The sequence below is a fragment of the Staurois parvus genome, unplaced genomic scaffold (genome assembly GCF_062004578.1).
Source record: "Staurois parvus isolate SC_StPar_1 unplaced genomic scaffold, SC_StPar_1.0 ptg000090l, whole genome shotgun sequence".
In the NCBI taxonomy this organism is placed as follows: domain Eukaryota; kingdom Metazoa; phylum Chordata; class Amphibia; order Anura; family Ranidae; genus Staurois; species Staurois parvus.
The window spans coordinates 22,358,854-22,386,554 of record NW_028317886.1 but is presented as its reverse complement, the minus strand read 5'-3'; the positions used below and the strand labels follow the sequence as shown (position 1 = coordinate 22,386,554).

Sequence of the window (27,701 nt, the reverse complement as noted above, 5' to 3'; positions counted from 1 at the left end):
TGCTGGGAGCACGCAGGGTGCATGCTCTCAGCCAGGGCTGCTGTTAGAAACCACAAGGCGCTATAAAGCCAACCTGACAGGGCCCCCCCAAAAAAACACAGTGTACTATGCTTCAGTTATGAATGAACACAGCGAGTGATCGGTATCAGGCTGGTAAAATGTTACATATTTCCAGGACCCTTCCCCCACTCTGCATCCTGAAGGATTCTATTGGGTGCTTGCAGCTGCTGGTAGGAAGGAGTGGAGAGAAGCCAGCAGCACTGCGGGGGTGGGGGCACTCGGGGGGGAAGCGTGTGGTGCACAGGGAGGGTGATAAGGTGCTACGGGGGGGGGGGGCAATTACTGGAACCGACCCCCTGTATGGCTCTCTCTGCAGCAGCTGGTTTTCAGCTGTTGCAGAGAGAGCCACACAGGGGATCAGTTCCAGTAATTGCCCCCCCACCGTGCCGATCACCCTCCCTGCCCACATCCGATTCACCCAGCTGCCTTGCCCCGTACAGGAGGACTGGTGGTACCCCCTTATCCACGGCCCTGCTCTCGGCACATCTTTTGTTTACATTGGGTACCCCCTTATCCACGGCCCTGCTCTCGGCACATCTTTTGTTTACATTGGGTACCCCCTTATCCATGGCCCTGCTCTCGGCACATCTTTTGTTTACATTGGGTACCCCCTTATCCACGGCCCTGCTCTTGGCACATCTTTTGTTTACATTGGGTACCCCCTTATCCATGGCCCTGCTCTCGGCACATCTTTTGTTTACATTGGGTACCCCCTTATCCATGGCCCTGCTCTCGGCACATCTTTTGTTTACATTGGGTACCCCCTTATCCACAGCCCTGCTCTCGGCACATCTTTTGTTTACATTGGGTACCCCCTTATCCATGGCCCTGCTCTCGGCACATCTTTTGTTTACATTGGGTACCCCCTCGGCGCCAAGGCCTGGCCGCTGAGAGGCTGCATATTTGGTTACGCCCGGTGCCGAGCCGTTAATCAGCCACAGAACCTGTGTAATTAATGTGTTTGGTTTGAGCCCGGGTTCACACTTGTGCGGTGCGGCATATCACGTGATTCACACAGGAACCACACCACATTCTTGTAAAATCACATGAGAATTCTGTGCACGCTGCAATTGGAGCCAGACATTTTGTATGGCTCAGACCACATCAAATAGGTGCAGGACCCTTTTTTTTGGACCGCAGCAGAATCGGATCACATGGGTATTCACACCTAGGCGATCCGATTCTGCACATTGCACCGCGTTTTGTGAACCGATTTTGGGGTGTCGTTTACACACCCGCAGCAGCTCGCATGACCGGGGTGTGATGGTGATACAGTTCATCAGTATGAACCCACGATGAGGTGACAACCCTAGGGCACGGACAGCAATATAACCTAACAGGGGTCCTCATCCACCTGCATTCTATTGAAAACCAATAGAAAATGACTGTAATGTGGGTGTTGCAGACAAGGTGGACTTCCCCGGTGGTGTCCCCGTCGGTGTCAGGCTGGTTCCTTGTGTACGGAGGGAGGGGGAGGTGAGCTGTCAGTGACATGGGGGGAGGGGGAGGTGACAAGGAGCACAGAGGAGGAGTGAAGGAGGGAGAGAAGGAGAGTTCCCGGGATTAGTGGGCGGCCTGTGTCCGGTGGAATGTGAGGAGTTGTGTCCCCGCTCCGCTCTCCTGGATGGAGCTCCTCTCCTGTTCTCCTCTATGAGGCTCTGAGCTGTCCGGGCTCCGCCGTGTCCTGTCCGCACTCCTCCGGCCGGGGACTATTTCTGTGCTTTTCCTATTAAGGGATCCGCCGGGCTCAGGATGGGGCTCCAGCCGCTGGAGTTCAGTGATTGTTACCTGGACAGCCCCTGGCTGAGGGAGAGGATCCGGGCACACGAGGCCGAGCTGGAGAGAACCAACAAGTTCATCAAAGACCTGGTGAAGGACGGCAAGAACCTGATCGCCGCCTCCAAGAGTAAGAGGCCACACTTGTGTTTATTGCCGGGGTTAGAGCCTCTGCCGGGCCTTGTGTGTAGAGTCAGGGACCTCCCTCCTAGGACAGCATACAGGGGACACCTAATGGAGACACCTACATGGCACCACTCAACCACAGGCTCCCAACACATGACGGCACAAATCGACCCAGTTCATTGGTTTTGGTGGAAAACGATCGATCGGAAAAGGTTTTCACACCCTTGCATGTGGATCAATCACTTGATATTCACAAGGGCACAAAAAATGCTTTGCACTGACCCTGTAGGATCATTTGTTATTTCTCGGCACAGCAGTCACCTTGGGTTTATCAAAACCATAAGTCTAGGTTTAGATGTGCGCCTCCTGAAGAGTGATCAGCATTCAGATCGCTTTCAGAGGTGATTGACGGGTGAAGAGGTAATATGGCGTCTCCTCGCTGCTTGTTCTAACCTTTTTTTTTTTTTTTAACCGCACAAATGGGAGTTTGTGAGTCTTCCCTGTTTGCCCAAATGGCTCGCATTTGGTGGGCTTAGTGATTAGCAAGCCCAGGTGTACAGTAATGCGGTGCTGGATTTGCAGTGATTCCTGTGTGTTTCCCGTGCCGCATCACAATCGCCCTCTGTTCATGCATATCGCTGCGGGTGTCAGTGTTAATGACACCCCAAAAACGGTTTGCAAAATGCAGTGCAATTGGCTGAATTGTAAGCTCCAAGGAGCAGGGCCCTCCTATCCCTCTTGTATTGAACTGTATTGTCTCCTGTTATATTGTAAAGCGCTGAGCAAACTGGCGCCATATAATTCCTGAATAATAATTGGATTGCATGGCTGTGATTGCATGCAATCTGATTCCAGTGCGGCACAAAAAAAAAAAAAAAGGGTCATGCACCTTATTAATGTGGGTGCGGTGTGATTGGAGCCGTACAGAGTGAATGAAGAATCACATTTGATTTGAACAAGAATGTGGTGCGATTTCTGTGTGAATCACATGCAGTTTCTCGCACTGCATCAGTGTGAACCAACATGAAATGTTGGTTGTTTTTGTTTCAAATTATTATTATACAGGATTTATATAGCGCCAACAGTTTGCTCAGTGCTTTACAATATAAGGGAGACAGTACAATTACAATATTATTTGGTACAAGAGGAAACCGGGGCCTGCTTGTTAGAGCTTAGGGCTCATGTACACTGCAGCTGCTAAACTGACATTCAGGAGCTGCTGAGCGTTTTTTTCCAGCAGCGCCTGAACTCTCTTATGTTTTCCTATGTGTCCATGTCGTTAACAGTCATTTTCAGGCAGTTGAGTTTACAGTCGTTTTTTTGAACGCACCAAAATTGCATTCAGGAGTAGATTTTACTGGCATTTCAAACACATGTAAATGCTTGTTTATTCAGTTAACCGCGTTTACAAGCATTTGCATTTAGATGCGTTTTTTGACAGGTCCATATCTAGATGCTGTCCAGAGACTTTTTTTCTTCAGCAAAGCGTTTTCCATGTATTCAAATGGACCCGGTACACCAGCGCAGTCAGTTCCAGGTTTTGCGTGAAGGAAATAATGGTAGAACGTGCTGCATTATGTTCATGATGGGATCCATAGCGAATACAACCAGAAAAGACAGGTCATCTCAACACATACTGCTCTCTGCTTCTGCTCGCTCTTTCTCTCAAAATGTCTGAAATAGTTAATTATTTACTATTTTTCAGTGCATTCTGGGCATTTGTGAAGGTCTCCTGAGGTTATCTTTTAAAAACGCTTCTAAACACACATAAACGCTGCATGCAAAGTGTCTAAACTAACGTTTTTTAACCTACGTTTTCTAGCAGTTTCCAGCGGTCAGAAGAGTTTTCCAAACTCCCCGTGTACATGAGCCCTTATGCAAAGCATTGTGACTGCTGCATGTCAACTCTCCATGTGCTGCTTAAAAACGCAACTCTGCTGCATATTTTTACTGCCCCTCAACTGCACATTCACGCCGGCTTTCCCGGTACACAATTTTGACATTGTGATTTTCATACTTGTGTCACATAGGGCAGCGCATTCACTGGAATAGGCTGCCCTATGTGTGGTGACAAGCTATGCACGATTTTGAAAAGGCGTAGTGTGCCATGTGACAATGATGGCAGAATCGCACCGTATCTGGGGTGCCATTAAAGGATAATGGCACCCAAACGCACTCCGCACATTGTGCTGCAATTGCCATGCGGTTTGGTATCCCAGGCAGAATTGCAGTGATTCTGCCCACTATTTCAAATCGCAAAGTGTGAATGGAGCCTAAATGAGCCCTCGCTGACACTCATTGGCCATTTTTGTCTCACTTCACTGATCTTGTTTGATCGATTAGTCAAATTAGAGATCAAAGGTTCAGTTTTATTGCACTGTGTATGGCCACAGCATGAAGAGCTGTTTATCTTTTTGGAGTAGTATGGAGCTGTCTGCAGGCAGTCTGTATAAGTGGAAGGGGGCTCAATGGCATGTGCATGGCAAACCAGAGCTCTTCATGCTGTAGGGTGCACTGTACCTGTGTGAATGAACCCAAAAGGGGGATCTCCCCCACCCCTCCCAAATTTCACTTCCTGATGAGGCTACAGGACAGGGAATGAATAATGCCCTGCTGGAACATAAATTGGGGAAAAAAAACTCTGGGGTTTAAAAGTGAAGCTAAACTTTTTTTTTTTTTTTTTTTTTTAATTCTTTTTTAGTTTTGGATAGCGTGGAGAGGGATTAGAACACCTGTCAGGTTTTTACTACTGTCTATGTTCCCAGTAGAAAGAATCGCCGCCTTTGTGAAAGAAAATCCCAAATTTTGGGTTATACATTTATTATAATACAGGATTTATATATCGCCAACAGTTTGCGCAGCGCTTTACAAAATGAAGGTAGACATTACAGTTACAATACAATTTGGTACAAGAGGATACCGAGGGCCCTGCTCGTTAGAGCTTACAATCTAGGAGGAAGGGTTGAGTGACACAAAAAGTAATAGCTGTGGGGGATGAGCTGATGGAGGAAATCCAAATCAGTTTACTAATTAGAAGCAGGATAGGCTTCTTTAAAGAGAGAGGTTTTCAGGGTTTGTCTAAAGGTGTATAGATTAGGAGACAGCCGGATAGATTAGGGCAGGGAGTTCCATAGGATGGGATGCCCCAGAACAGAAATGGAGGGAAAATCTTCTAGTGAGGACACTAGTTCTGGTGACAACCGGGGACTTCCTCACTTTAAAGTGATTTCCTATCACTTCCTCTTTTGGCTGTAGGATAGGAGGTGAAGGGAAATCTCCCCAAAGGGACACTGATGGCAAAAATCTGACAGAGGTTTCTGCTCTATCCAAAAGGAGAAAAGTGGCTTTAGATGTACTTCAATTACTCAATGTCAGAAAGAAGAAGACAGTCACAGTACAATGCTGGGAGCTGAGTTTAGCTGCATTTAGGGTACATTCATACCAGATGCCTCGGTGTGTTTCTGGTCCTGCTGACTCGCACCGCTGCTTTGGGGGACCCCCGGCTCTACACCAAGAATTGAGCAATTGAAGACTGCTTGTCATTCTTTGAACTCACATTCTCATACTTTTAATTTTTTTTTATTTATTAATTTTTTTTTACATGTTTTGGAGCATTTCTGTGCATTGCACATAAGGCAGCCCATTCACTTCAATAGGCTGTCCTATGCACAACACATGCCCCAAAGAAGCTCCAAAACTTTTTTTGGGAGTGGAGCATGGCACATTTGTAGCAGGTTTGCCGCACAGCTGCTACTGGCACCATTAACATTTAACGGCACCGCAAATGCAACACGTTTGCAGCACTTTTCCAAAACACCCAGATGTGATTGCAGCCTAGTTCTTGGGTCTGCTCTTCGGCATTGCCGCCCGTTCCAGAAAATCCCAAGTGTGAATGCAGCCTAGTTCTCGGGTCCACTGTGAGCAGAGAGCAGTGACTGTCAGCCACCGCTCTGTACTCTGCTGCTCTAGCACACACTGCAGTGCTGGAGAATGGGAGCGGCTGACTGAGGCTCCCAGCGGCACACTGAGAGGCTGAGCCAGCTACCAGTCAGGCATCTTGAAGAATACCGATATTATTGTCGGGATCCCTGCAGAGCCTGGACTGGCTCTGGGACATCAGCTGACAGTGTGCTTTAGCCTGCCATCCGCTGAATACAGGTCACAGGAGTGCAAAATGAAGTGCACTTCCGTGACCCCCAGGAGAAGTATGCTCCTTTTTTTTCTCTTTTGTCTGGATACAAACTCTGCAGCAGATGATTATCAACTACTACTGCGTGTAGTATTCTTGTTTGTGGGATGTACAGTCAGGGTAGGTGCTAGACTATTTTGTGCCCTAGGCAAGGCCAGATACTTGCACAGCCCCCCCACCTTGAAAAACAAAAAAAGCTTCACCTGTAGTACTACTTTTTCACCTCTCCTAGCACACTTTCTCTACCCCCCTAGATTTTCCACCCTAGCACAAATCCTCTCCCCCAAATCCCCCCTCCAACCATAAATCCCCCCCCCGTCTCATCTCCTAGCACAACCCCCTCCAAATTGCTCTTCCCAGCACAAATCCTTCCTCCCCACCCAAATCTGATTGGGGTACTGTGGCTTATTTTACCTTGGTTATAATTATTTCCTTACATTGCATTGTTACATAAGGCCACCTGTAATGCTGCAATAGTGATAGACGAGTATAATACAGAATCCAATTACAATTGTGAAAAGAAAAGCAGAATACAAAATAAATCCCTCAACTGAAAATTAAAAATGAAGATGAAATTAAAATGTACACCAAAACATGGAAAATGGTAGCCCTATCTCCATCATTGGTCACATACACTGTAGTCCTAGCCCCTAGAGAGGGCTAGGTCCATAGGGCCACATTCACGCTTGCGAATTGGCACTACAGCAAGTGGGGGTCCTGGCGATTAGCTGCAGGAGGCAACCCCATTGAAAGCAGAGGGAGGCTGCTGGCTAATTGCAGCTGCTCACATTTGATCACCCGGGAGTGATTGGCACTGGGCGTAAACTGTGGGTTTTCTCATGTAAATGCTGTCAAACCAATTTGCAAATGTAAATGGGGGCAAAGACAGCAATAAAAGCCTTACAGGTGTTCTAATCCATCTCCAAAACTAAAAAATATCCTTTAGTTCTACTTGAACCCCTTCATTTCCATCCTTCCATTATATGTGACCTGTACCTTAACCCATGCACCCCGACTCCTCTGTGTATGACCTGTATATTTAATGTATTTAGTGCACCATTGCCAAGCACAGTGTGTTAAAGCAAAACAGAAAATCTTCTCCCTGCAGATTAAGAGCATAATCTGAAAACGATGCCCACTAGCGGTGTGCTATCATTGATTACAAGGCTTCCGGGTTAGTGGGCTGCGGCCGTTTGAGTGGCTGAGCCGCAATGAAATCACTCCCACGCATGCAAGTCACATCCGCCTTGGAGTGTCCACTTTCCAGAAAGGGCTCTTCTTGGGGGGTTTGTACTGTCATAGCATTTTTGTCATGTTTTGTTCATGTTTTCTGGTCTGTTTTCCTTCTATGTAGTAAAAACCTGTAGTGATTAAATATCATCAAAAGAATCATGGGGGGGGGGGGATATAAAATGAATTTGGGTGCAGTGTTTCATGGTGGAGTAATTTTCAATCGCCACAATGCAAATTGAAAACTGACTTGGTAATGAGAGGGGTGTAGCAGGCCAGTACTGGGGTGGGTAAGGATAAGAAGACTTGGGTGGGTAAGGTCAGTTATTCCCACAGAGTAAAATACATTTGTAATACAGCATGAATCATTAAAAGAGTATTGTGTATATGGCGTCACACTGCACAAATGGTTTGAAGATTTACTTGACAATATTCTTGTAAATGTTTAACCTGAATGTTTATGACTTGGTGTCTTATTTAATTATTTGTATGTGCAGTCGAGGCATTTTGTTTCACTATCATAGGAAGGGCCTGACCATATCTTTCTTTTATCGAGACATAGTAAAATACATTGCAAACGTCAGGAAACTGTCACTTGACAAGATATTAACCAAGTACCAAGTGTTTACAATCTGATATTGCAAGCCTTAAAGCTGAACTCCATGCACAAAAACAAACATCAATTTCTGTCAAGTGGGGACGGTTACACGTTGATCAAAATGAGTATTCCCTGCTGAACTGGCCGCATTTTGATTCATCTATGGCCACCCTTAATCCTAGCAAGATATATTATTACCAAGATGGGTTGTACTTGTTTATCTGCAGTATTCTCTTCTTCACATCAGTTCAAAGTACTGAATTTATAATCTTGTCAGAGTTCAGGAAAAAGGCAGAAAGCTGAAGTTATACTCTGCAGAGCTCAGTGAGGAGAGCTCTGAGAGCTGATTGGAGGGAAGGGACACACCCCCCTTCACACATCACACAGGAACAGAGCTGAGGTTGTCAATCTGCTGGAGGTCCCTACCCTGTCACCATTTTTCTCTTGGTTTCAGGAAAACTGTAAGAAATGATACTTGGTGCTCTGGATTGAGTCAAGTACACACTGTAGAGCAGGGGTATCAAACTCCATTTCATCGTGGGCCGTATCAGCATTATGGTTGCCCTCAAAGGACCGATTGTATCTGTAAAACTAGATGTCCAGATCACCTCACCCCTAATTACATCAGATGTCAAGAGTCCCACACCCTCCCTAACATCACCATGCACCCCCTTTGGGGGCAGAGCTGTAAAGCAGAAAGTGCAGGATCTGGAGGAGGACAAGAGGAGGAGTGGAGTAAGATACTAGAGTCTGCAGAATGTAGAGACCAGGGGAGGCAGAGATGAGGGGGTACTGCAGCTACACTGAGAGGTGCAGGTTCTGGCAAAGGAGCTCTATTCTCCTGTTTGCTGCCGACTGCTGAGACAAGGTGGCGGCGGAGACAATGGGGTATCTGCAGGTGAGGTGCAAGGGCCACATGAAATGGCTTGGAGGGCCGGATTCGGCCTGCAGGCCTTGTGTTTTGACACGTGTCGTAGAGGGATCTGCTTGTTCATATTTCGTGTATGAGGTGTACGACCACTTTAATTTTGTATATATTATTATTTATTATTATTATACAGTATTTATAAAGTGCCAATAGTTCACTCAGCGCTGTACATTACAAAGGGGGACAGAACATGTGACAGAACAATAACAATACAATGCAAAACATGAGGGGATCGAGGGCCCTGCTCTTTCGATTTTACAATCTAGGAGGGAGGAGATGGTGGTACAGGAGGAGATAGCTGTGGGGGATGGAGTGGTAGGCAGAGTGGAGGAGGTCGGCAGGTTAGCAGGGGGTGGGGTAGGATTCCCTGAAGAGATGGGTTTTCAGGGTATATATATAAAATACAAGTTGGTGGTTTTAAAGCGACATCACCAGCCAATGACATCAGCCATAAAAATTCTGCTTTACTTCCATAAAGTCTCTCTTACTAATTGCTAAGGCTGTATACAAAAAAAAATAGAAACCATCTGCCGTTATGAAGAATGGTCTGAGTTTTTATGTATTTATATAAGAGATACACTAGATTTTGGTAAGCTTTAGTGTTAATCCCAGCATATCCACAAATGGTTCCTAACTTTCCAGACGAGCTGTCTTGCCAAAAAGGCAGACCTAACAGTTCTGCAGTATCTTTTGTGTTTTAATGTGTGACATGGAAAAGGACACATGCATATACATATGGAAACTTCCAGAACATGATTACACTAGTTCTAATGTTGGTACGTAAACTGTATGAAGTAGTGGAGAGTGTCAAGGGGAAGTGGGATTTAAGGAAGCTTAAGCAATGATAACCTGAAACTTGTGAATATTTCATATGTGTTTATCTGGTCACTTCTCCTTTTATAGAGACTCGTTCGCATGCATTTTCTAAGGAACATTGCCTGAAGTCTTCCTATGTGCACTTAGGACTCCAGTGATGTCATTTATGTACACATCAAGTGCTGAGTAAGAAAATAAGGATCTGTCTATGCAGCACTCTGCATACGTGTGTTTCTTGAGTCTGCAAAGACTTTGGAACACTTTACAAACAGATAATTAAGGTGTCCGTTTATGAAACTGAGATCAGCAGCGATCCTGAGGATTGCTGCTGATTTCAGTACATTAGTGGTTTATGAAACAGAGAAGATCAGTAGAGAACATGTTCACAAAGAGAATCTGCAATCGACAAACACAGAAACTGCTAGTTTATGAAGGAGCGATGTCAGCCCTTCACTTGCGATCTGTGAAAATTCTCCCTCCCAAATTCTCCAGCCCAGAGGTGGAGAATCGGGGAGAGAAGGGAGAATCGCTGGAGGAAGGAGGAGGTTTTTTGGACTTTCTTCTTCCTTTAGATAGATATATATATAGCACAGGCACAATTTTAGTTTTTCAGGTTTTTACCAAAACATATTCAAGCTATAGTTATATAATGGAAATGGGCTGAAAGTGCACACTTTCCGGTTTAATTTGAGGGTATGTACATCCAAATTGGAGGAAGGGTTTAGAAATTGCAGCTCTTAAGTTCTTTTCAAGGGACAATTGAATCAAAAGCTGTTTCATGGCCAGGTGTGGGCTACTCCTTTTTGTTATTTCTTCATCAATTAAGCAGGTAAAAGGTCTGGAATTGATTCTAAGTATGTTATAAAAAAAATGGTTGCAGTTCCTAAAATTTGTACTTGATATTTATGTTCAACCCTTTGACAGGGATGTGCAATTCATATCACCTGACGCCCGGGACATGTAGTTCCAGACGCCAAGCAGGTAATTTTTTTATTTTGTCTTTAGCCCTGCTGCTGGCAATCAGCTGGGCTCATCTGTCGGGTGGATGCATTTTGGTGGTAGCGCTGCCGCCTGATTGCTTCCACACAGCCCACAGTTACAACCGCCCCCGCCCACTATTTGTCCCGGGCTCATTTGCGGGCTCGGGACCAGTCATTGAGTGCTGGCAGTATGTCAGGATGCAGGTATAGAGGATGGAGGAGAGCTGACACAACTTAAGTGTATTTTTTTCTGAAATTTTGCGTTTCCTAGACCTTTGTAATAATAATGTGTGACATAAACATTTGGATCTACCGCTATTTTATTCTCTAGAGCACAGGTGTCCAACTGTTGGCCCTCCAGCTGTTTCCAAACTACAAGTCCCATGAGGCATTACAAGCATGACTCCTAAAGGCAGAGGGAACTTGTAGTTTTGCAACAGCTGGAGGGCCACCAGTTTGATACCCCTGCTCTAGGGTCTCTGAATTTAGAAAATATATCATGTTTTGGAGTTTTGTGTATTCTCAGGCCTTAAATGATTTTTTTAAACGTGTGCAAAAAGGGATAAAGGATAAGCCTGACACTCCCCTTTCCTGACGAGCAGCCAATCGGTGCTCATTACACTGCAAGGTCTCTCCCCTCCCTGCTAGTCCTTGGGTGTGGTGCTGGAAACAGGGAGGGGAGGAGAGGATAAACAGCGCAATGTTAAAAATATTAAACGTTTTAAGTTGCCATAAAGACCCTTTCTTTTTTAAAAGCCCAGACATTCCATAAAGCACTTTCGATTTAAATACGGTTTTGGTTAAAAAAAATTTTTTATATCAGGACAAGTAGATTGGGGCACTGATGAAGTCCCTGGACAAGTAGTTTTTTCAAAAATTTCCACACCGCTACCTTGAATAAAGCTGAGAGTCTGCACTTCAAATTCATTTGGATTGTTTAGTTTTAATTTATTCTGGTGGCATACAGAGCCAAAAGTATGAAAATTGTACCTGTGTCCAAATATAAATGGACCTAACTGTATGTGTGATATAATTTTATTATTGTGTACTGAGGAGAGCCACCACCTCAGCAGGAGTAATTTACCACTGCTTAATAAACTGACAGCTGTGTGTTTTACTGATCTCTTGTTACTGTAATCTCGCTAGATCTCACAAGATTACAGCAACAACAGCCATTTCCAGAGTTCAAAGCGTTTGTAGATCACTTCTTTCCTCATCAGGAGAGGTGATCTACACTGCTTCATAAACAGGCAATTACCAAAAATAATTGGACAATTGAATTAAAAAGCTGTTTCATGGCCAGGTGTGGGCTACGCCTTCGTTATTTCTTCATTAAGCAGGTAAAAGGTCTGGAGTTGATTCTAATTGTGGTATTTGCATTTGGAATCTATTGCTGTGAACCTACATCATGTGTTCAAAGGAGAAGGCCATTGTAAGGCTTCAAAAATGAAAAGAACCTGTGAAGTCCTGCATATGATTAATGGCATAAGTAGTGAGTTGCTTACAGTGGGCAGGGATACAGGCAATAGCACCATTGACCAGATGGATGATAAGCAATGTTTGTTTTTTTTAAAGGGAAAGAGGTGGTGGTACAATAGAAGGCAGGGCCTCTGGAAATTGTAGTCAGTGAATTTCTGCAGACCCAATTCCAAAAAAAGTTCTTGCTTTGTGTTGTAAGTGGAAACCTCTGTAATGTACGTTTTGCCTTCATGTTGGCTTTATCTATGATTGTGTCATTTTCAAGTACATGTGTATCTCAAGTGAATATCCAGTTGCTGGACATGTTGTGGGCTCAGATAATGCAGTTTGGCTTAGTTATCTTTTGCAGCTTTTGATAAAGGCAACAGTCTTCTCTCTCCTGTGCAACTAACACCATTGGCTGTATGCAGTAAGGAATGCTTATTCCTAAGTACTAGGGATGCACTGAAATTTCGGTGGCCAAAATATTTCGGCTGAAAACACCCCTTTTGGCCGTTGACCAAAATGAAAAAAAAAAAGCACCGATACGGGTACAGAAAAAACCTCGCCGCCCCCCTGCCCACTGTCGCTGCTGCCCCTCGCATCAGCCGCCACTGGCTGCCGCTCAGTAGTTCTCAGGCTTACTTGAGAAACCATCGAACTATCCCGGCACTGGGCATAGACATGAGTGAAGGAAAGATGGCCCCCACCCATCTCTAAGCCCTTGGAGAACTGGTTCTGGCCATTTTTTTTTTTTTTTTTTTTTTTTTTTATTTTTATTTTGATCCAATGCTTTACATTGCAGAGGAGAGATGTGGGGTCTTATTGACCCCACATCTCTCCATAAAGAGGACCTGTCACTAATTATTTCTATCACAAGGGATGCATGCATTACTTGTGATAAGAATTAAAAGTGATTAAAATTTTATTTTAAAGGGATCTGTACGAGGTCCCAATCATGTGATCACTGATTGGCCAATCGGTGATCACATGCAAAGTAGTAAGCAAGATGTCACTTGTGACATCATTGCTTACTACGTCGAAATCTGTGAATGATCACAGAGGTCACATGGTACAAGGCTATTCACAACAGCCTTGTACCATGTGACAAGCTGTGACCAATCACAGCTCACTCAGTAGTTCTCAATGGCTGCAAGAATGCAGACAGAGAGAAAAGGAAATTGATTTTACATCCTATATGGGTATAAAAGCAATCGGTGTAAAAAAAAAAAAAAAAAAAATCACCCCTCACAAGTAGTACAGTGTCACCATGGTGACACTGTACTGCTAGGGTGACAGTATGTAAACAAAAAAACCCCATAAATATAAAAATGTAAAAAAGAAAATGTTTAAAAATTATAATTTTTGGTTATAAACTAATTTGGCTTATTTTTTTATTTTTTTTACTAAAAAGATAACGGAATAAATTTTGGCCAATATTTATGATGAAATAAATATTTGCAAAATTTTATAAGGAAACCCTTTTTTTCAAAATTTTTGGACTTTTTCATTTACATAGCAAAAAAAATAAAAATTCCAGCGGTGAATAAATACCACCAAAATAAAGCTTTATCGCTCTCAAAAAAATGGTAACAAATTCATATGGGTATAGTGTTGCATGACTACGCAATTGTCATTCAAAGTGTGACAGCGCTGAAAGCTGAAAATTGCCCTGGACAGGAAGGGGGTAAAAGTGTCCAGACAGGAAGTGGTTAAGAACTTTAGTTTAATGCCATTCCACGAGTGTGCGCAATTGTATTTATTTATTTTTTTAATCGGTGTATTTTTTTCCAAAAAATATTTATTCATTTTTAAAAACTGTGCTTTTCGGTTTTCGGCCAAGTGCATTTTGAATTTTTGGTTTCGGCACCAGAATTTTCATTTTGGAGTGGGGAGTCTACCCCGGCCACACTCCACCCCCCTGATGTGCACACACACAGTCAGAGGGCACGCTGTATATATGCGGATCATTGTTGAATTGCATACAGAGTGCAGGAAGTAGCTGTAGATCCTGAGGCTGAGGAAGTAATTAATGAGTCCAGGCAAACTGATAACCACCAATCCCCCTCCCCTCCATGGATGTCCCTCACTCTGCTGTTCTGGCTGAAAAAGAATGCTGCTCTTTTGAAACGCAATTCACTCATTACTTTTTAGAGGCATTTCATAGGTGTTGACGAGGCGATAAATTGCCTCCACTCCACCTGTTTTAAGCCCCTAAATGCTGTAATTACCACAATCACCTGCATTGCACACAGTTACAGGGAGGTTGCAGCACATACCTTTTTTTTTTTTTTTTTTTTTTTTGGGTTATGTTCAGTGATTAGTAGTGCCTGCCAAATGTAACAAGGGGTATAATATTCCTTGCTGTGGCTGCAGCATGTGTACACCACTTGCTGCTGCCTTGTCAGCTCAGGGTCTGTTCGCACCAAACGCTGCATTACAATGCAGCAGCTGGTGTGCTCTGTTGTATCAGAACAGTGTAGATCAGGGGTAGGAAACCTTTTGAGAGGTGGAGTTCTACTTGAACAACATGAGAGATCAAAGATCACCGGGATTCAGCAAAAAAACTAACTAAATAGCAAGGAAAATGTAGACCATATAATAAAACAAATGTCACTGGAAAAATACAAACTTAGCCTACTTTAAAAATGGACGGTGTCCGTCGGTAGGGCAGTGGACGGGGTCAGTAGGGCAGAGGTTGGGGTCAGTCGTTTTTTTATTTTTTACATTTTCTGTAGATGTCCGTGGATTTTACACCTTCGTTCACAAGAAACGTCAGTCACACATTGTTCCATGCATGCACTAACACTGTTGTCTGCCATCTTGATTTACCAGTCTCTGGACCACGACATGTGCACCACATATCAGTAATAGGACACACTTGCCACTTACTATTGCGTATAGTACCACCACACTAGCATCCCTTTTTATACCTGTAAAATTAAAAGTCCCGGTTTGACTTAACATTTATTTCACATGATCTTTTATACGATTCTTGCTTCACATAATTATCTACATGATCTTTTTAGCTGCTATTTTTACTTTTCCATATATTTATATTCCTGTATATCTAGTTTTGTACACCTTTTGTGTAGAGGAAGGGGGAGTCTGTTTCCCCGAAACGCGTTGGCTCAATTTTACTTTTTGAGTTTTTCAAGAAACGCCTTCTAACACGTTTCAGCTTGCACCTTATTGGACACGGGCACGCCTTTTCACTCGCCTTTCAAATTCATAGCCAAAACAGGAAGTGAGAGGAAATCCCTGCAAATTGAGGGAATGCCTGGCTGTCACCACTAGTGTCCTCATTGAAAGATTTCCCTTCTATTCCTGTTCTGGTGACAAGCCAAAATTTGGGATTTTCTTTCACGTTTGGTGATAATGGTAAACAGGGCAAATAGAGAAATTGAATCTCTCTAACGGGGCACAGACCGCAATAAGAATAATAGAACAGGGGTTCTAATCCGTCTCCACTTTCTCCAAAGCTAAAAAAAAGATGTTTTTGCTTTACTTTTACATTACTCACTACAAGCTATACATTGAACTGGATAAAAGTTAGGCTTTAGATAACATTATTAAAATTTTACAATCTTTTTTTTAATTCTTCAATGAATCTCCGAAGCGTCTCAAATTGCAGTTGACTCTAAAAATTCTGAATGAGCCCTCTGCCCACTGTTATACACACTTACATTTTTCTAGTAAACTTTGCATGAAAACATGGATTTTTGATTCATATGATTTCCAATGCATGTTTAGGCTGGCCAACTAAGTCAAAGTAATCCCTTTCTGGCCAGTCCCTACTTTACTCTACAAAATGCAAATAATATATGCTCACATGTATTGTGTTTGGCTTAGGTATTCTGACAATATGTAGGCCATATCTATGCCTGTAAGTTTTTAGGTGTTCTCGAATAGTCATCTAACATTCACAATAACGTCTTTTGTTCCTCAACCCAGCCTGAGCTTCAAGTAGCTCTCGCTCAAAGTATTTATTTATTACAGGTACTTGTATAGCAAAATCAGTTACGCAGCCCTTTACATATATATTTTACATTCACATTCGTCATTCAGTCCCTGAACTCAAGGAGCTTACAATCTAAGGTCATTGATACATATACTAAGGCCAATTTAGAAAGGAACCAATTAACCTACCAGCATGTATTTGGATTTTGGGAGGATACCGGAGTAAACCCACGCAGGCCAAGGGAGAACATGCAAACTCCATGCAGATAGTGCCATGGCTGGGATTCATACCAACAGACCTAACACTGCTAGGCAGAAGTGCTAGCCACTTCGCCACTGTGCTATCCATAATGTATGATCGTATTCTTTGTGGTATTATTTTCAGCAATACTTTGCTGGCATGTGGAATTAATGCAATCATTCAGTAGTTGTTACAATCTTTAGTATCATCCTTCTTAAGTATAGGAATGAATATCTGGCTTGTTTTAGGAGTTAGTTTAATTTCTACAATGTCATCTATGCTGCTTTTTTTTTTTTTTTTTTTTTTTTTTATACAAAAGCAGGTATACTCTTTCCATCTTTTTTTTATAATCTCTGGATCGTTCAGTATCAATCCATTTGAGTCTTTAAGCATCTCCAATCTAGGTTGGAATTTCTGCCGCAATCTCTGTCCTGAAAAACTAGTCTGGTTTTTGTTTTTATGTGCTCAGCTTAAATTTTCTTACAAATATCCTTGATATATCGTTCTTTATCTTTTCGAGCTTGGCACTGAAACATTTTGATTAATTTGAGATACTTTTACTATCACCAGAAATGTTGGCTTGTCTTCTTTGTTCTACCATTTTTCTAGTTTCTTATGAAATCCAAGATGACTTCTTGGCTTTCCCTCTTCTGTAATATTCTTTCAGCTTCTTCACTAATTATGGTTTTGATGTCATTCCATAACTCTTCAGGTTCTCTGCCGCCTGTACCCGGAACTTCAAATATATTGTTTACTTTAATCCAGTAATATTCTCATTATCATATCTTGGAGGGCCTCTAATGATCTTCTTCTTGCAAAGCTTTACCTTGATGTTGCACGTCAAAAGCTCCTGGTCGCTGCCACAATCAGCTCCAGGTTTAGTGTTGTCAGATTTCCATCTCTGTCCTATGCAGAAGTAGTCAGTTTGATTACAATGCATTCACTTGTCCTTGTGTATAGCCGACCCCCTCTCCCCTTTTAGTAATTAGGAGCAGGATCTGTTCTACTTTCTCAGTTTAGAAGTGTGGAGCAGGCTTTATGTCTGCACCACTCTTTTATTTTTCCTCCTCATCGTCACTATTATTGGAAATTTATTTTATTGCATGCCTATTTGCTTATTCTATTTAAATTTATTAAAAAAATGATTAATTAAAAATTTAATAAACACTCATTTTTAATTTGTAAAAAATAATTTTTTTTAAATTAATTTCCACTAATGTATCTTTTTAATGCGGTTTATATAAAAAAATAAATTGTGTGTGTGTGTATGTGTATGTATGTGTTTTTTTTTTTCTTTTCTTGTGGGCAGCTGTTTTCGTTCTAGATATACAGCACAAGTTTTTCCTATATATGATCTGTGCTTTTTTTTTTTTTTTTTTTTTTTTTTTTTTTTCTTTTAATAGCTACCCCAATACTGACGCACATTGTGCAGCATTTACCTTAGAGGGACATTTATCAATCCTGTCACAAAACCCTGGCCACTTCTTGATTATGCATCTCTTTAGAGAAAAAAAGGACTTATTTTCAATAATAAATCTGACCTTTGTAAACCATAGCACTTGGCTGCCCAGGAATACAGCCACACAGGTCTATAAACCCATGGCAGAGGCTTTGTTGAAAGAGAACCAGCCTGATTTATGGCTAATCCTGCTGCTAATTCGCCTAATATGTGTCCCCCACTGAGTTTAATGGAATTTGGAAAATAGTCACATGACCAAAACTAGACTAGCAGCATCTTTGGTTGGCTAGTCTTGCCTGGATGATCAGCAACAGCTTGATCTTCAAGATTGCTGTAAACAGGCTTTCTTTTGCATATATGTATAAATATAAGAGATTTACAACAAAATCCTGTGGGTTTTTTTTTTTTTTTTTACTTTTTATTTCTGTGCTGACCCTTGCTATAGCACATTAGTTCAGCTAAAAGGCAGAAATATCCCCATACCTATGTGTGGGTGTGCAGCCTGACTGTATGGCAGGAGCAATAAATTAAGTTTCAAATGCCATATGTGCGTATTCAGGGCTTATTTAAGCAGGAACGCGGCGGTACGCACTTGTGGCACCTCCAGCTTTGTACTAGTAAGGGGGGCTTGGGTGTGCTGGGCGATCTGTTGTAACTGGGCAGGGGTAGTGTTGCTGATGTGGGATTTATTGTTGCGGGGGGGGATCTACTGTTATTGGGGTGGGAGAAGTCTATTGTAGGTGTGGGGGGGATTGCTGGTGGGAGATCTTTTGTTTCTTGGGATCTACTGTTGGAGGCTTTATTGATGCTGGCTGCTGGGGGGATCTGTTGCTGGCTGCTGGAGGATCTATTGTCACTGACTGCTGGGGGATGTATTGCTACTGGGATGATCTACTGTTGCGTGGGGGCTCTATTGTTGCTGATGAGGGCATTTATTGTTGCTGGGGGGTCTACTGCTGGGTGGTTTATTATTTGCTGTTGTGGGATCTGTTGTTGCTGACTGGCTGCTGGAGGATCTAATGTTACTGGTTTAGGGTATATTGTTGCTGGGGGACCTTATTGCTACTGGGGTTATCTAATGTTGCATGGGGGGCATGGTGGGTATATTGCTGCTGGATGTCTGGAAATCTCTTGTTGCTGGGTGGTGGTGGTGGGGGGAGGGGGGGGGGGGTCTGTTCTTGCTGGAGTTTTGTTGTTGCAGGGGGTGGTTCTACTGTTGAGGGGGGTGGGGGGGTCTAATGATGCTGGCTGCTGTGGCAGGGTCTATTCTTGTCATGAGTGGGTAACCTACAGAGTGCAGTGGGTAACACACAGAGTGTACGGATCATGAGCGCAAAGCGTACAGAGTGCATTGTTCAGGAGCGGGAGTGGCAAACACCCTCTGAAGAGTAATCAAAGCTTAGATCACTCTTCATAGGGCACCACATATGTGAATGAGCCCTAAGGCTGTATGGCCAATCAGGTTTGTTCTGCCAGTTCAGCAGCAGGGACCTGGGAACAGAGAGGGGACTGTTGACTTTAGGGCACTGTGGTCTGCAGTCACTACAAAAACCTTCCCCTTGCCCCATTGATTCAGCCAGAATCGGTGGCAGAAATGGGACTATTTAGTGATAGGCGGAGTAATCCTGCTGTCATGGTTCGACATTTACAATAAAGTCCCGGGCCTGCTCTTTTGTATCAAGCCACCGGAGCAAGACGGAACTATAATTGCCGGGAACTGAAACACAAGGATTATGCTACCCGGGACTATGTAATGGTATTTTGTGCATACGCAGTAATCCTTGTCCGCGCGTTTCTGACCGTTGGCTTTTTGTCCTGGCCTGCTGTTCTATCTCAATCCACTAGGGCTGGGGTAGGCAACCTTCGAGAGGTGGAGATCTACCTGAACAACATAAAATAGATCAAAGATCACAGGGGTTCAGAGCCATTTAAATAATCTAAATAGCAAGGAAAATGTAAAAAACAAATGTCGCTGTAAAAATACAAATTTAGCCTACCTTAACCCCTGAGGATTTACCCCCCCCCCCCTTCCTGACCAGGCCATTTTTTTGCGTTACAGCGCTGCGCTACTTTAACTGACAATTGCGCGGTCATGCAATGCTGCGCCCAAATGAAATTTGACAGTATTTTTGACTTTTTGCTATTAAACATGACCAGTAAAAAAAAATGTTTAAAAAATCAAATTTTGTCATACATTTTAGGCCAAAATGTCTTTGCTAAAAAAGAAAAAAAAAAATCCCAATACGTGTAAATGAATTGGTTTACGTGAAAGTTCTGTGTGTGTGTGTGTGTGTGTGTGTGTGTGTATATATGTATGTGTATGTGTATATATATATATATATATATATATATATATATATATATATATTTTTTTTTACTAGTAATGGCGATGATTAGCTACTTATAGTGGGACTGTGGCGGGCATTCTGACACTGGGCGGAGCTGGCTTGGTGTTACTGATATCCTCAGTGACACCAATACAGTGATCAGTGCTAAATAAAAGCACTGACGCTGTACTAATGGCACTGGGCAGGAAGGGGTTAACATGAGGGGCAATCAAAGGGTTAACTGTGTGCAGGGCGTGTTTTACTGGGGGGCGGTGTGTTGGTTCTTCACTGTAAGCACACTACTCTTGATGAGTGCTGTGCACAGCCATCCAGAGCAGTGTGCCCGAGCTGACAGGGAGGATGACTGTTAGTAGGCAAAGCAGCCCTCCTCCCTGTCAGAGATCCTCAGTAATCACCAGCCAGGACCCGGTGATCGACAACCGCGTGCGCGCCCCCACCCGGATATGCAAAATCACTTATACTGTATATACGTGATTGTGCGCACCCCTGCCGCCCTGTAGCAGTATGTCTGCTATAGGGCGGTCGGGATGTGGTTAAAAATGGACTGTCAGTAGGGCAGAGGTTGTTGTCTGTCAGAGCGGTGGCCGGTGTCAGTAGGGCAGTGGATGGTTCTTTTTCTTGATTTCTTTAGGAGCCCTGCTGAAAGGGGAGCACTTGGGGGAAGGGCCAGGTAGCAGAAAAAAAAGGAGGAACAAAGGTGGAAGAGGCAGTGGTGGGGGGAGGCATTTACTAGAACAGATCCCTGGCTTTTCTTCCTACAGCAGCTGTACACTGTTGGGAGGGCGAGGAGGAGATGCTAGATTTCAGCTGCTCCAGGAGGACAATAAAGGGGATCGCCGGAGGGCAGGTATTTTTAGAAATCTGAATTCCCAGCAAGTGGCTGGGGATTGGGATTGTTCTCCCCCCCCCCCCCCCAGGTATCCTGGTGCCCTAAGGTGGGTGCTGGGTGCTAACATAATGCTGCTTAGGCAGCTGCCTTAGGGCACCAGGGTAGCTGGGGGGGGGGGGGCAGAAAAATCCTAATCCCCAGCCAATTGCTGGGAATTCAGAATTCTAAAATACCTGTCCATGGGAGGAAAGGGGGGAGAGGACACTGGTGGGGGCAGAGGTCACCGCTATGGGGGAAAGGGGGGGCAGAGGACATGATTGTGGGGGGGTGTGATATGAAGGGAGATAGAGGACACTGCTATGGGCATCGGCCCTGTCCACAGCAGTTTCCTCTGCACATCACCTCCCCCCAATAGTGTCCTTTGCCCCCCCCCCCCTTTTGCCCATAACAGTGACCTCTGGCCCCCTCCCCCTAGCACCAACAGAAGGCAGCATGGCTCAGGGCGGGAGGAGGAGCTAGCCAAATTAGTTGGCTGGGACCGACTTAGCAACCAATCAACTGCGGGTCAATATGAAAAGTTCATTTGGCCATCTCCTCCTCCCACCCTCCGTCCTGAGCGGTGCTGCCTTCTGCTCTCTGCTGTGCACTGAGGATGACAGCAGTAGCGGAGGAGGCTTTGGGAAGGGAGGGAGGTGGACCTGTTCACGGTCTACCTGTCACCTGCCCATATTCGACAGGTAGACTGCAATCGACGGGTTGCAGACCCCTGGTGTAGATGCACCAATTGTGGTGCATCATACTGATCCTTTTTTTCTTTTTTTTCTTTTTTTTTTGCTGCAAGTGCCTCCTTTTCTTTTCCTCTGGCAGGAGTGCCAAGTTATGATCATTTTCACAGGCCCACTGCTTTCAGAAAACACCCCTGCCAAAGCAGTCTGTTGCTATTTGTGAAGGGGGGACTACGTTGCGATGGGGGAATGGGGGTGCTCTGTTATGACAGGATAGGTGGGATACTCCTAATGGGGAGGACTGTGTTGTGATGGCAGTGGAAATGAGGGGATTCTGATAGGATGGGTGCAACTCTGATTTGAAGGAGATGGTGTAATGGGGGGATTGTGATGTAAAGGTGACTGTCTCTGAAGTGATGGGTGGAATCTGATGTGAAGAGGGGACTCCCCCATGTGGCACCAAGGAGTCCATGAAATAATCATGTAGTACAGATGTCAGTGTCTTTCAGTCCAATAAATACGGTTCAGGCCTTGGGATTTTGTATACTTTAAGCCTGGGTGCACACTGATGCGGTGCAACATATCGCATGTGATTCATACAGGAACCACACCGCATTCCTGTGTAAATCACATGCGAATTTTGTGCATGCAGTTTGAGCTATACATGTTGTATGGCTCAAATCGCACTGCATCCGAACCTAAAAGGTGCAGGATCCTTTTTTTGGTTCCCACTAGCATTGGATCGCATGAGTATTTTATACCCATGCGATCAGATTCTGCACATCTCTCCGCATTTTGCGAACAGATTTTGGGGTGTTAACTTGATATAAACACCCGCAGCTGTTGGCATGAACGGGGTGTGATTTATGATGCGGTGTGGAATTTGCACAGAAACCAGTGCGAATTCTGCACCGCATCAGTGTGAACCCAAGCTAAGAGTGCCATCAATAATAATGAAACATTGGTCTAATACATGTGTTTTTAATTGCAGCCACATGTAGAGGTCGGGAACTAAGGAGAGGATAAAACAAAAGTGTGTTGACATTATGCCCCCCTGACTTTTTTACTGAACCCCCAAATTAGACAGGCTAGATCCAGCCCTGCTTTCATGGGAAAAAAACTGGCAAATTAAAACCCCAAAAAACTAATATAGCATATACAATTATGATACAAGTCGTATTGTAATTAAATGTTATTAAAAATTACCCCCAAATATGTAATTTTCTGCTTGTGTGATTGGCAGGGTGGATTTGATTTAAATCACTAGTGAAAAGGCTCGATTTTAAAAAAATATCATTTTTAAAGAGCACCTGTAATCTCTGTCCCACAGCGGATCCTCGTCTGACCCACTGTTGACTCACAGACAGTCCCATTCACTTTAATGGGACGGCTGGTGATGCGGCAGTGACACAACAAGGTGAGGGACGTGGCCGCAGCAGGTGAGTGGATGCCTGCTAACGGGCGCTGCCATGGTGGATCTAAAATGACAGGAGTTCTTTAAATGTAAGGAATCTGACTCATTCTTGCTGGTAGTTTAGAATCTTTAATATTTGCAAACCAAATGAAGGTTTCCTCTGTAGAATAATAAGCTGGCAGGTTAGTAAAACAGCGATATCAGAACCAGTTTTAGGTTAATAGGTTAATCACACATAGCTGGAGAACTACTCAATTCTTTTATTTCATGTTTTTTCTCATGGTTACTGTGAAATTGTGTGAATGCATCAATGTGGTGCATGTTATCTCAGCTTGCAGAGCTTGGATTCATTGAATGAGTTTACCAAAAAAGGAAAATCGTGCAGAATATACAGCCTCATGCTACATAACTAGGCTCCATTTCATGCTGAATAAACTAAATTAATTATGTATCTTAAATAGAAAACTATCTTTAGATAGATTTTTACTCCAATAGCATTTTATTAAAATAAATTTGATAAAAATCAAAAAAATCCAATTTTTTTTAAATTTTGTTTCAATCATCAATTTTTATCCACCCTGGATTGGCTTACTGATTTCCCAGAAGTATGCACTAAAACACAATTTAGAATTTGGGCATCCCCTGATAATTTTTTTTTAGAATGGAATGTAAAAGATCAGCTTGATGTAAGTGTATATGCAAGCTTACTGCCTTGCAGTTCTGCACACTGCCTGTCCCTTATGCCTTATCACTGTTGTCAGGCTCATTGAAATCAATGTAAAATAAGGGAAGAAGGGTGCACCAGCCTAGTGCATTACCTGAGAAATAACTTCAGTAAGACAAAGGTGCATATATACTCACAACTGTAGTAACAAAAGTTTATCAAAGTTCAAAGTGACCTGGTCACCAAGTCAACTCTCAGACTGCAAGAGGACCGTTCCCATGGCTTCACGTGGTGCTCCCCTCTTCCTCAGAACCAGTCCTAGATGCTGCACAAGCGGTAGACATGAAAGTTGATATAACTGGTAACTATGTATTTTTCACCATGACTTTTCCTTGGGTCAAGTCCATTAGAAATCATCACATGTAGGATGACAACAATTATTGGTAGAAAAAAAGCTGGCTATACGTGGGTTGCAATTCTCTCCATGAGTGGCCCTGTGTTAGGTGGCTCTAGCTGTACTAACACAAGGGGGAGCACCCCCCGCAACTGCTCTATCCAGCGGACACAGTAGAATGAAGATCCCGGTGACTGGGACCCAGTGATCACTATGCGATCACGTGATCACTATGCGATCACGTGATCACTATGCGATCACGTGATCACTATGCGATCACGTGATCACTATGCGATCACGTGATCACTATGCGATCACGTGATCACTATGCGATCACGTGATCACTAAGCAAAGCCGTTATGAATCAATCTCATTCATAACAGCTCTGCTTCTCTTCCTAGTGAGCTGTTTGGCCCACAGCCGTCACATGATACATAGGGCCAATCGCAGCACCCTGTACCATGTGACCAGCTCCAGCTAATCACAGATCACTATCCTGAGCTGTCAAAACTTAACTCATTCATGACAGTTCATGAATGAATTAGGTTCTGACAGCAAGCTTTGCATTGCAGGAGAAATGATCTTTATTTCTCCTGCAAAGTAAAGTGTAAAAAAAAAAAATCCCTGATCACCCTACCAAACACAGTAGTACAATGTTTGTTTCCAAAAAGGGGTCATTTGGGGAGGGGTGTTTGTACTATCCTGGCATTTTAGAGCCTCTGAAACTTTGATAGGTAGCGGGGAAGTGATATGAGGAAATATGCCCTTTGAAAGCCTGGAGGTGGTCATTGGATTTTGGAGGTTTGTATGTAGCCAGGCTGCCAAAAAGTCTCTCACATGTGGTATCCCCATACTCAGGAGAAGTAGGAGAATGTGTTTTGGGATGTTATTCAGCATTAACCCATGGAATGCATGAGCAATATATCATTAAATTGTCAAATAAAAAATTGTCGTCATCAAAAAATTTGTGGCAAAAAATAAAATGTTCCATGGACTCAACATGCAAAATCCTTGGGGTGTCTACTTTCCAAAAAAGGGCTATTTTTGGGGGGTGTTATACTGCCCCGGCATTTTTAGCATCTCAAGAAATGTGATAGGCCGTCAGAAAGTAAAAGCTACGTAAATTCCAATGTATATACCATAGTTTGTAGATGCTATAACTTTCACACAAACCAATTAATTTACACATATTGAGATTTTTTTTTTCTACCAAAGACATGTAGCAGAATACATTTTAGCCTGAATTTATGACTAACTTTGAGTTTATTGGATATATTTTATAACCAAAATCTAAAAATCTTTTTTTTTTTTTATTTTTTGTTTCAAAATTTTCGTATTTTTTTGTTTATAGTGCAAAAAATAAAAACCGCAGAGGTGATCAAATACCACTAAAAGAAAGCTCTATTTGTGTGAAAAAAAGGACATACATTTTGTTTGGGTGCAGTATTGCACGATCGCGCAAATACTAGTTTAGATAGCGCAGTGCTCAACCACAAAAAATGGCCTGGTCAGGAAGGGGGGTAAATCCTCAGGATGGCAAGTGGTTAATATATACTTTGTATTTTGTTCTGATGAATGTAGTATTTTTTGCAATCATTCATCCACATATAGGCCAAACAGACAGCTTGTCTACATTCTTCTGGAATATTGATAACCAGATGCCTTTCTTGCCCACTCTTGTCTTGCTGTGTATTTTTCCCCCGCACGTTGCTGTGTTTTGCAGACAGAGGTTGGAGTTCTAGCACCGTGCAGTAATATTTCTGTGTACATGGTGATATCATCCTATCTGTTATGCTGTTGGTTTTGTCTTATCAGTGGTGTCTTGTAATGTAGATATTTTTGTTTGTCTTGGCTGGAAACAGTTTCAACATAAGTCACTTTGTAATCACAGCGAATTATAACAACATTGGTGCAATAACTTGGATACTGTATCCTATAATAAGTACACTGTGTCACATAGTAATCATTGAACCTTCTGGCCCTCATTTTGCGGTGTAGTAAAAAAATAAATAGAATGCTTCATTGCTTCTTAAAGTCGCACCAAACTCTGGTTTCAGAGAAAATCTTCTTATTCAAGCATGTGTTCTTATCTCAGAAGAAGTACCTTATTGTCCTTGTGCTGCTCTCTGCCTCCTCCAGATTCCTCCAGCTCCTTCCAAACAGAAGTAGTGGGGGGGTTAGGAGAGGCTCAGGAACTCATTGTGGACGTTACAAGGTTGCAGAAAATCCACAGTAAGAGACACCAGGGGCGGACTGACAACTCTTGGGGCCCCCGGGCAATAGGGGATCATGGGGCCCCTGTGTCCTTGCCCAAACTCAAAGCCTTTGAAAAAGGTACCAGGGGCATCTCATGGGGCCCCCTACTGACCCCGGGCCCTCGGGCAGTGCCCGAGTTTCCAAATGGTCAGTCTGCCCTTGAGAGACACTGTGATGGAAAAACAGGTTACAGGGCCATTCGGTAGTGGATGTGTATAGATTATATGTGGATAATACAGATACCGTTTAGTGTCACTAAGGCCTACAGTCCTAGCTAGCTTAGGTTTGCAGCATTGAAGTCCATATATGTCACTTGAAGTACACAAAAGTTAAAGTGAACCCTGACAATCTTCTACTAGTCGTTCTCCCCCCCCCCCCCCCCTTTGGTACTTTAACAGTGCACGTATTAATCAGATCTAGCAAAACTTTTTAAATTACAAACTATCTGTTCGTTTGTCAGAAATCCAGTGTTGTTTCCTCTGTGAATCACAAAACATCCCTCTTGTTGGGTAAAGGGGAGGTGTTCCGTAGTCCTAACACATGGCATGTCCCAGGGTGACAACACTGCTACTCCATAGATAAAGTACAATGAGTGAATATTGTCATCCTAGCACAGGAAGTGTTACTGGAAGGATCAACAGGTAAAAATGAGGCCTCTTTTTCCATGGGTGGCAGACTTTACTGCCCTCTGAAACGCAATTTGTGGTAATTTTTGCTTTTCAGATTTGTGGTTGATACCTGGTTTACAGTTGTAAAGGAGGCGTTACTGACACCTGTGTTTGATCCTCTGGGTGATTATTTTTTAATTTCTATCCAAATAGAGATTTTACATTGAATTACTGTGCATCAAATGCCATAGCCACACTTGGCTGCCACAGCTCCATTTGCATCATGGTACTATTGACTTCAATGGGCAAGTTTTGACAGGTGGTGTGCCTGGGAAAATCCACATACAAAATTAAAATTACTGCGGTGCCAAACATGGAGGCTATGGAGACATGAACTCGCCTCTCCAGCTGACATGTAAATTTAGAGGTGGTATTTTAGGGGGTGGTAAAAATGCAAATGAACCGCCTGTTCTTACCACCCCTCTGCCACCAGTGTGAAAAAAAATAAAATCTAAAGGAGAAAACTGATAACAGATACTGTTAATCTGCAATATATTACATTTTTGTTCTTGAGTTTAGACAAGCATTAAAGGCTAAGCTCACCTTTAGGAACATGTTACTTGTTAAGTCTATATTTGGGGT

The 27,701-nt window shown here is 43.2% G+C and overlaps 1 protein-coding gene across 2 annotated transcripts in view; it reads left to right on the top strand.

Annotated features, from left to right (window-relative positions):
• The first annotated feature begins 1,591 nt into the window (after window positions 1-1,591).
• ARHGAP10 (Rho GTPase activating protein 10) overlaps window positions 1,592-27,701 on the top strand; it is a 374,825-nt gene continuing 348,715 nt past the window's right edge. The window contains exon 1 of one of the 2 annotated variants that reach the window (XM_089670475.1): window positions 1,592-1,966. In XM_089670475.1, the coding sequence (XP_089526601.1) occupies window positions 1,813-1,966 (154 nt within the window). In that variant the 5' untranslated portion in view covers window positions 1,592-1,812. The remainder of the gene's footprint in view (window positions 1,967-27,701) is intronic. The other variant, XM_089670474.1, reaches the window with a different exon arrangement.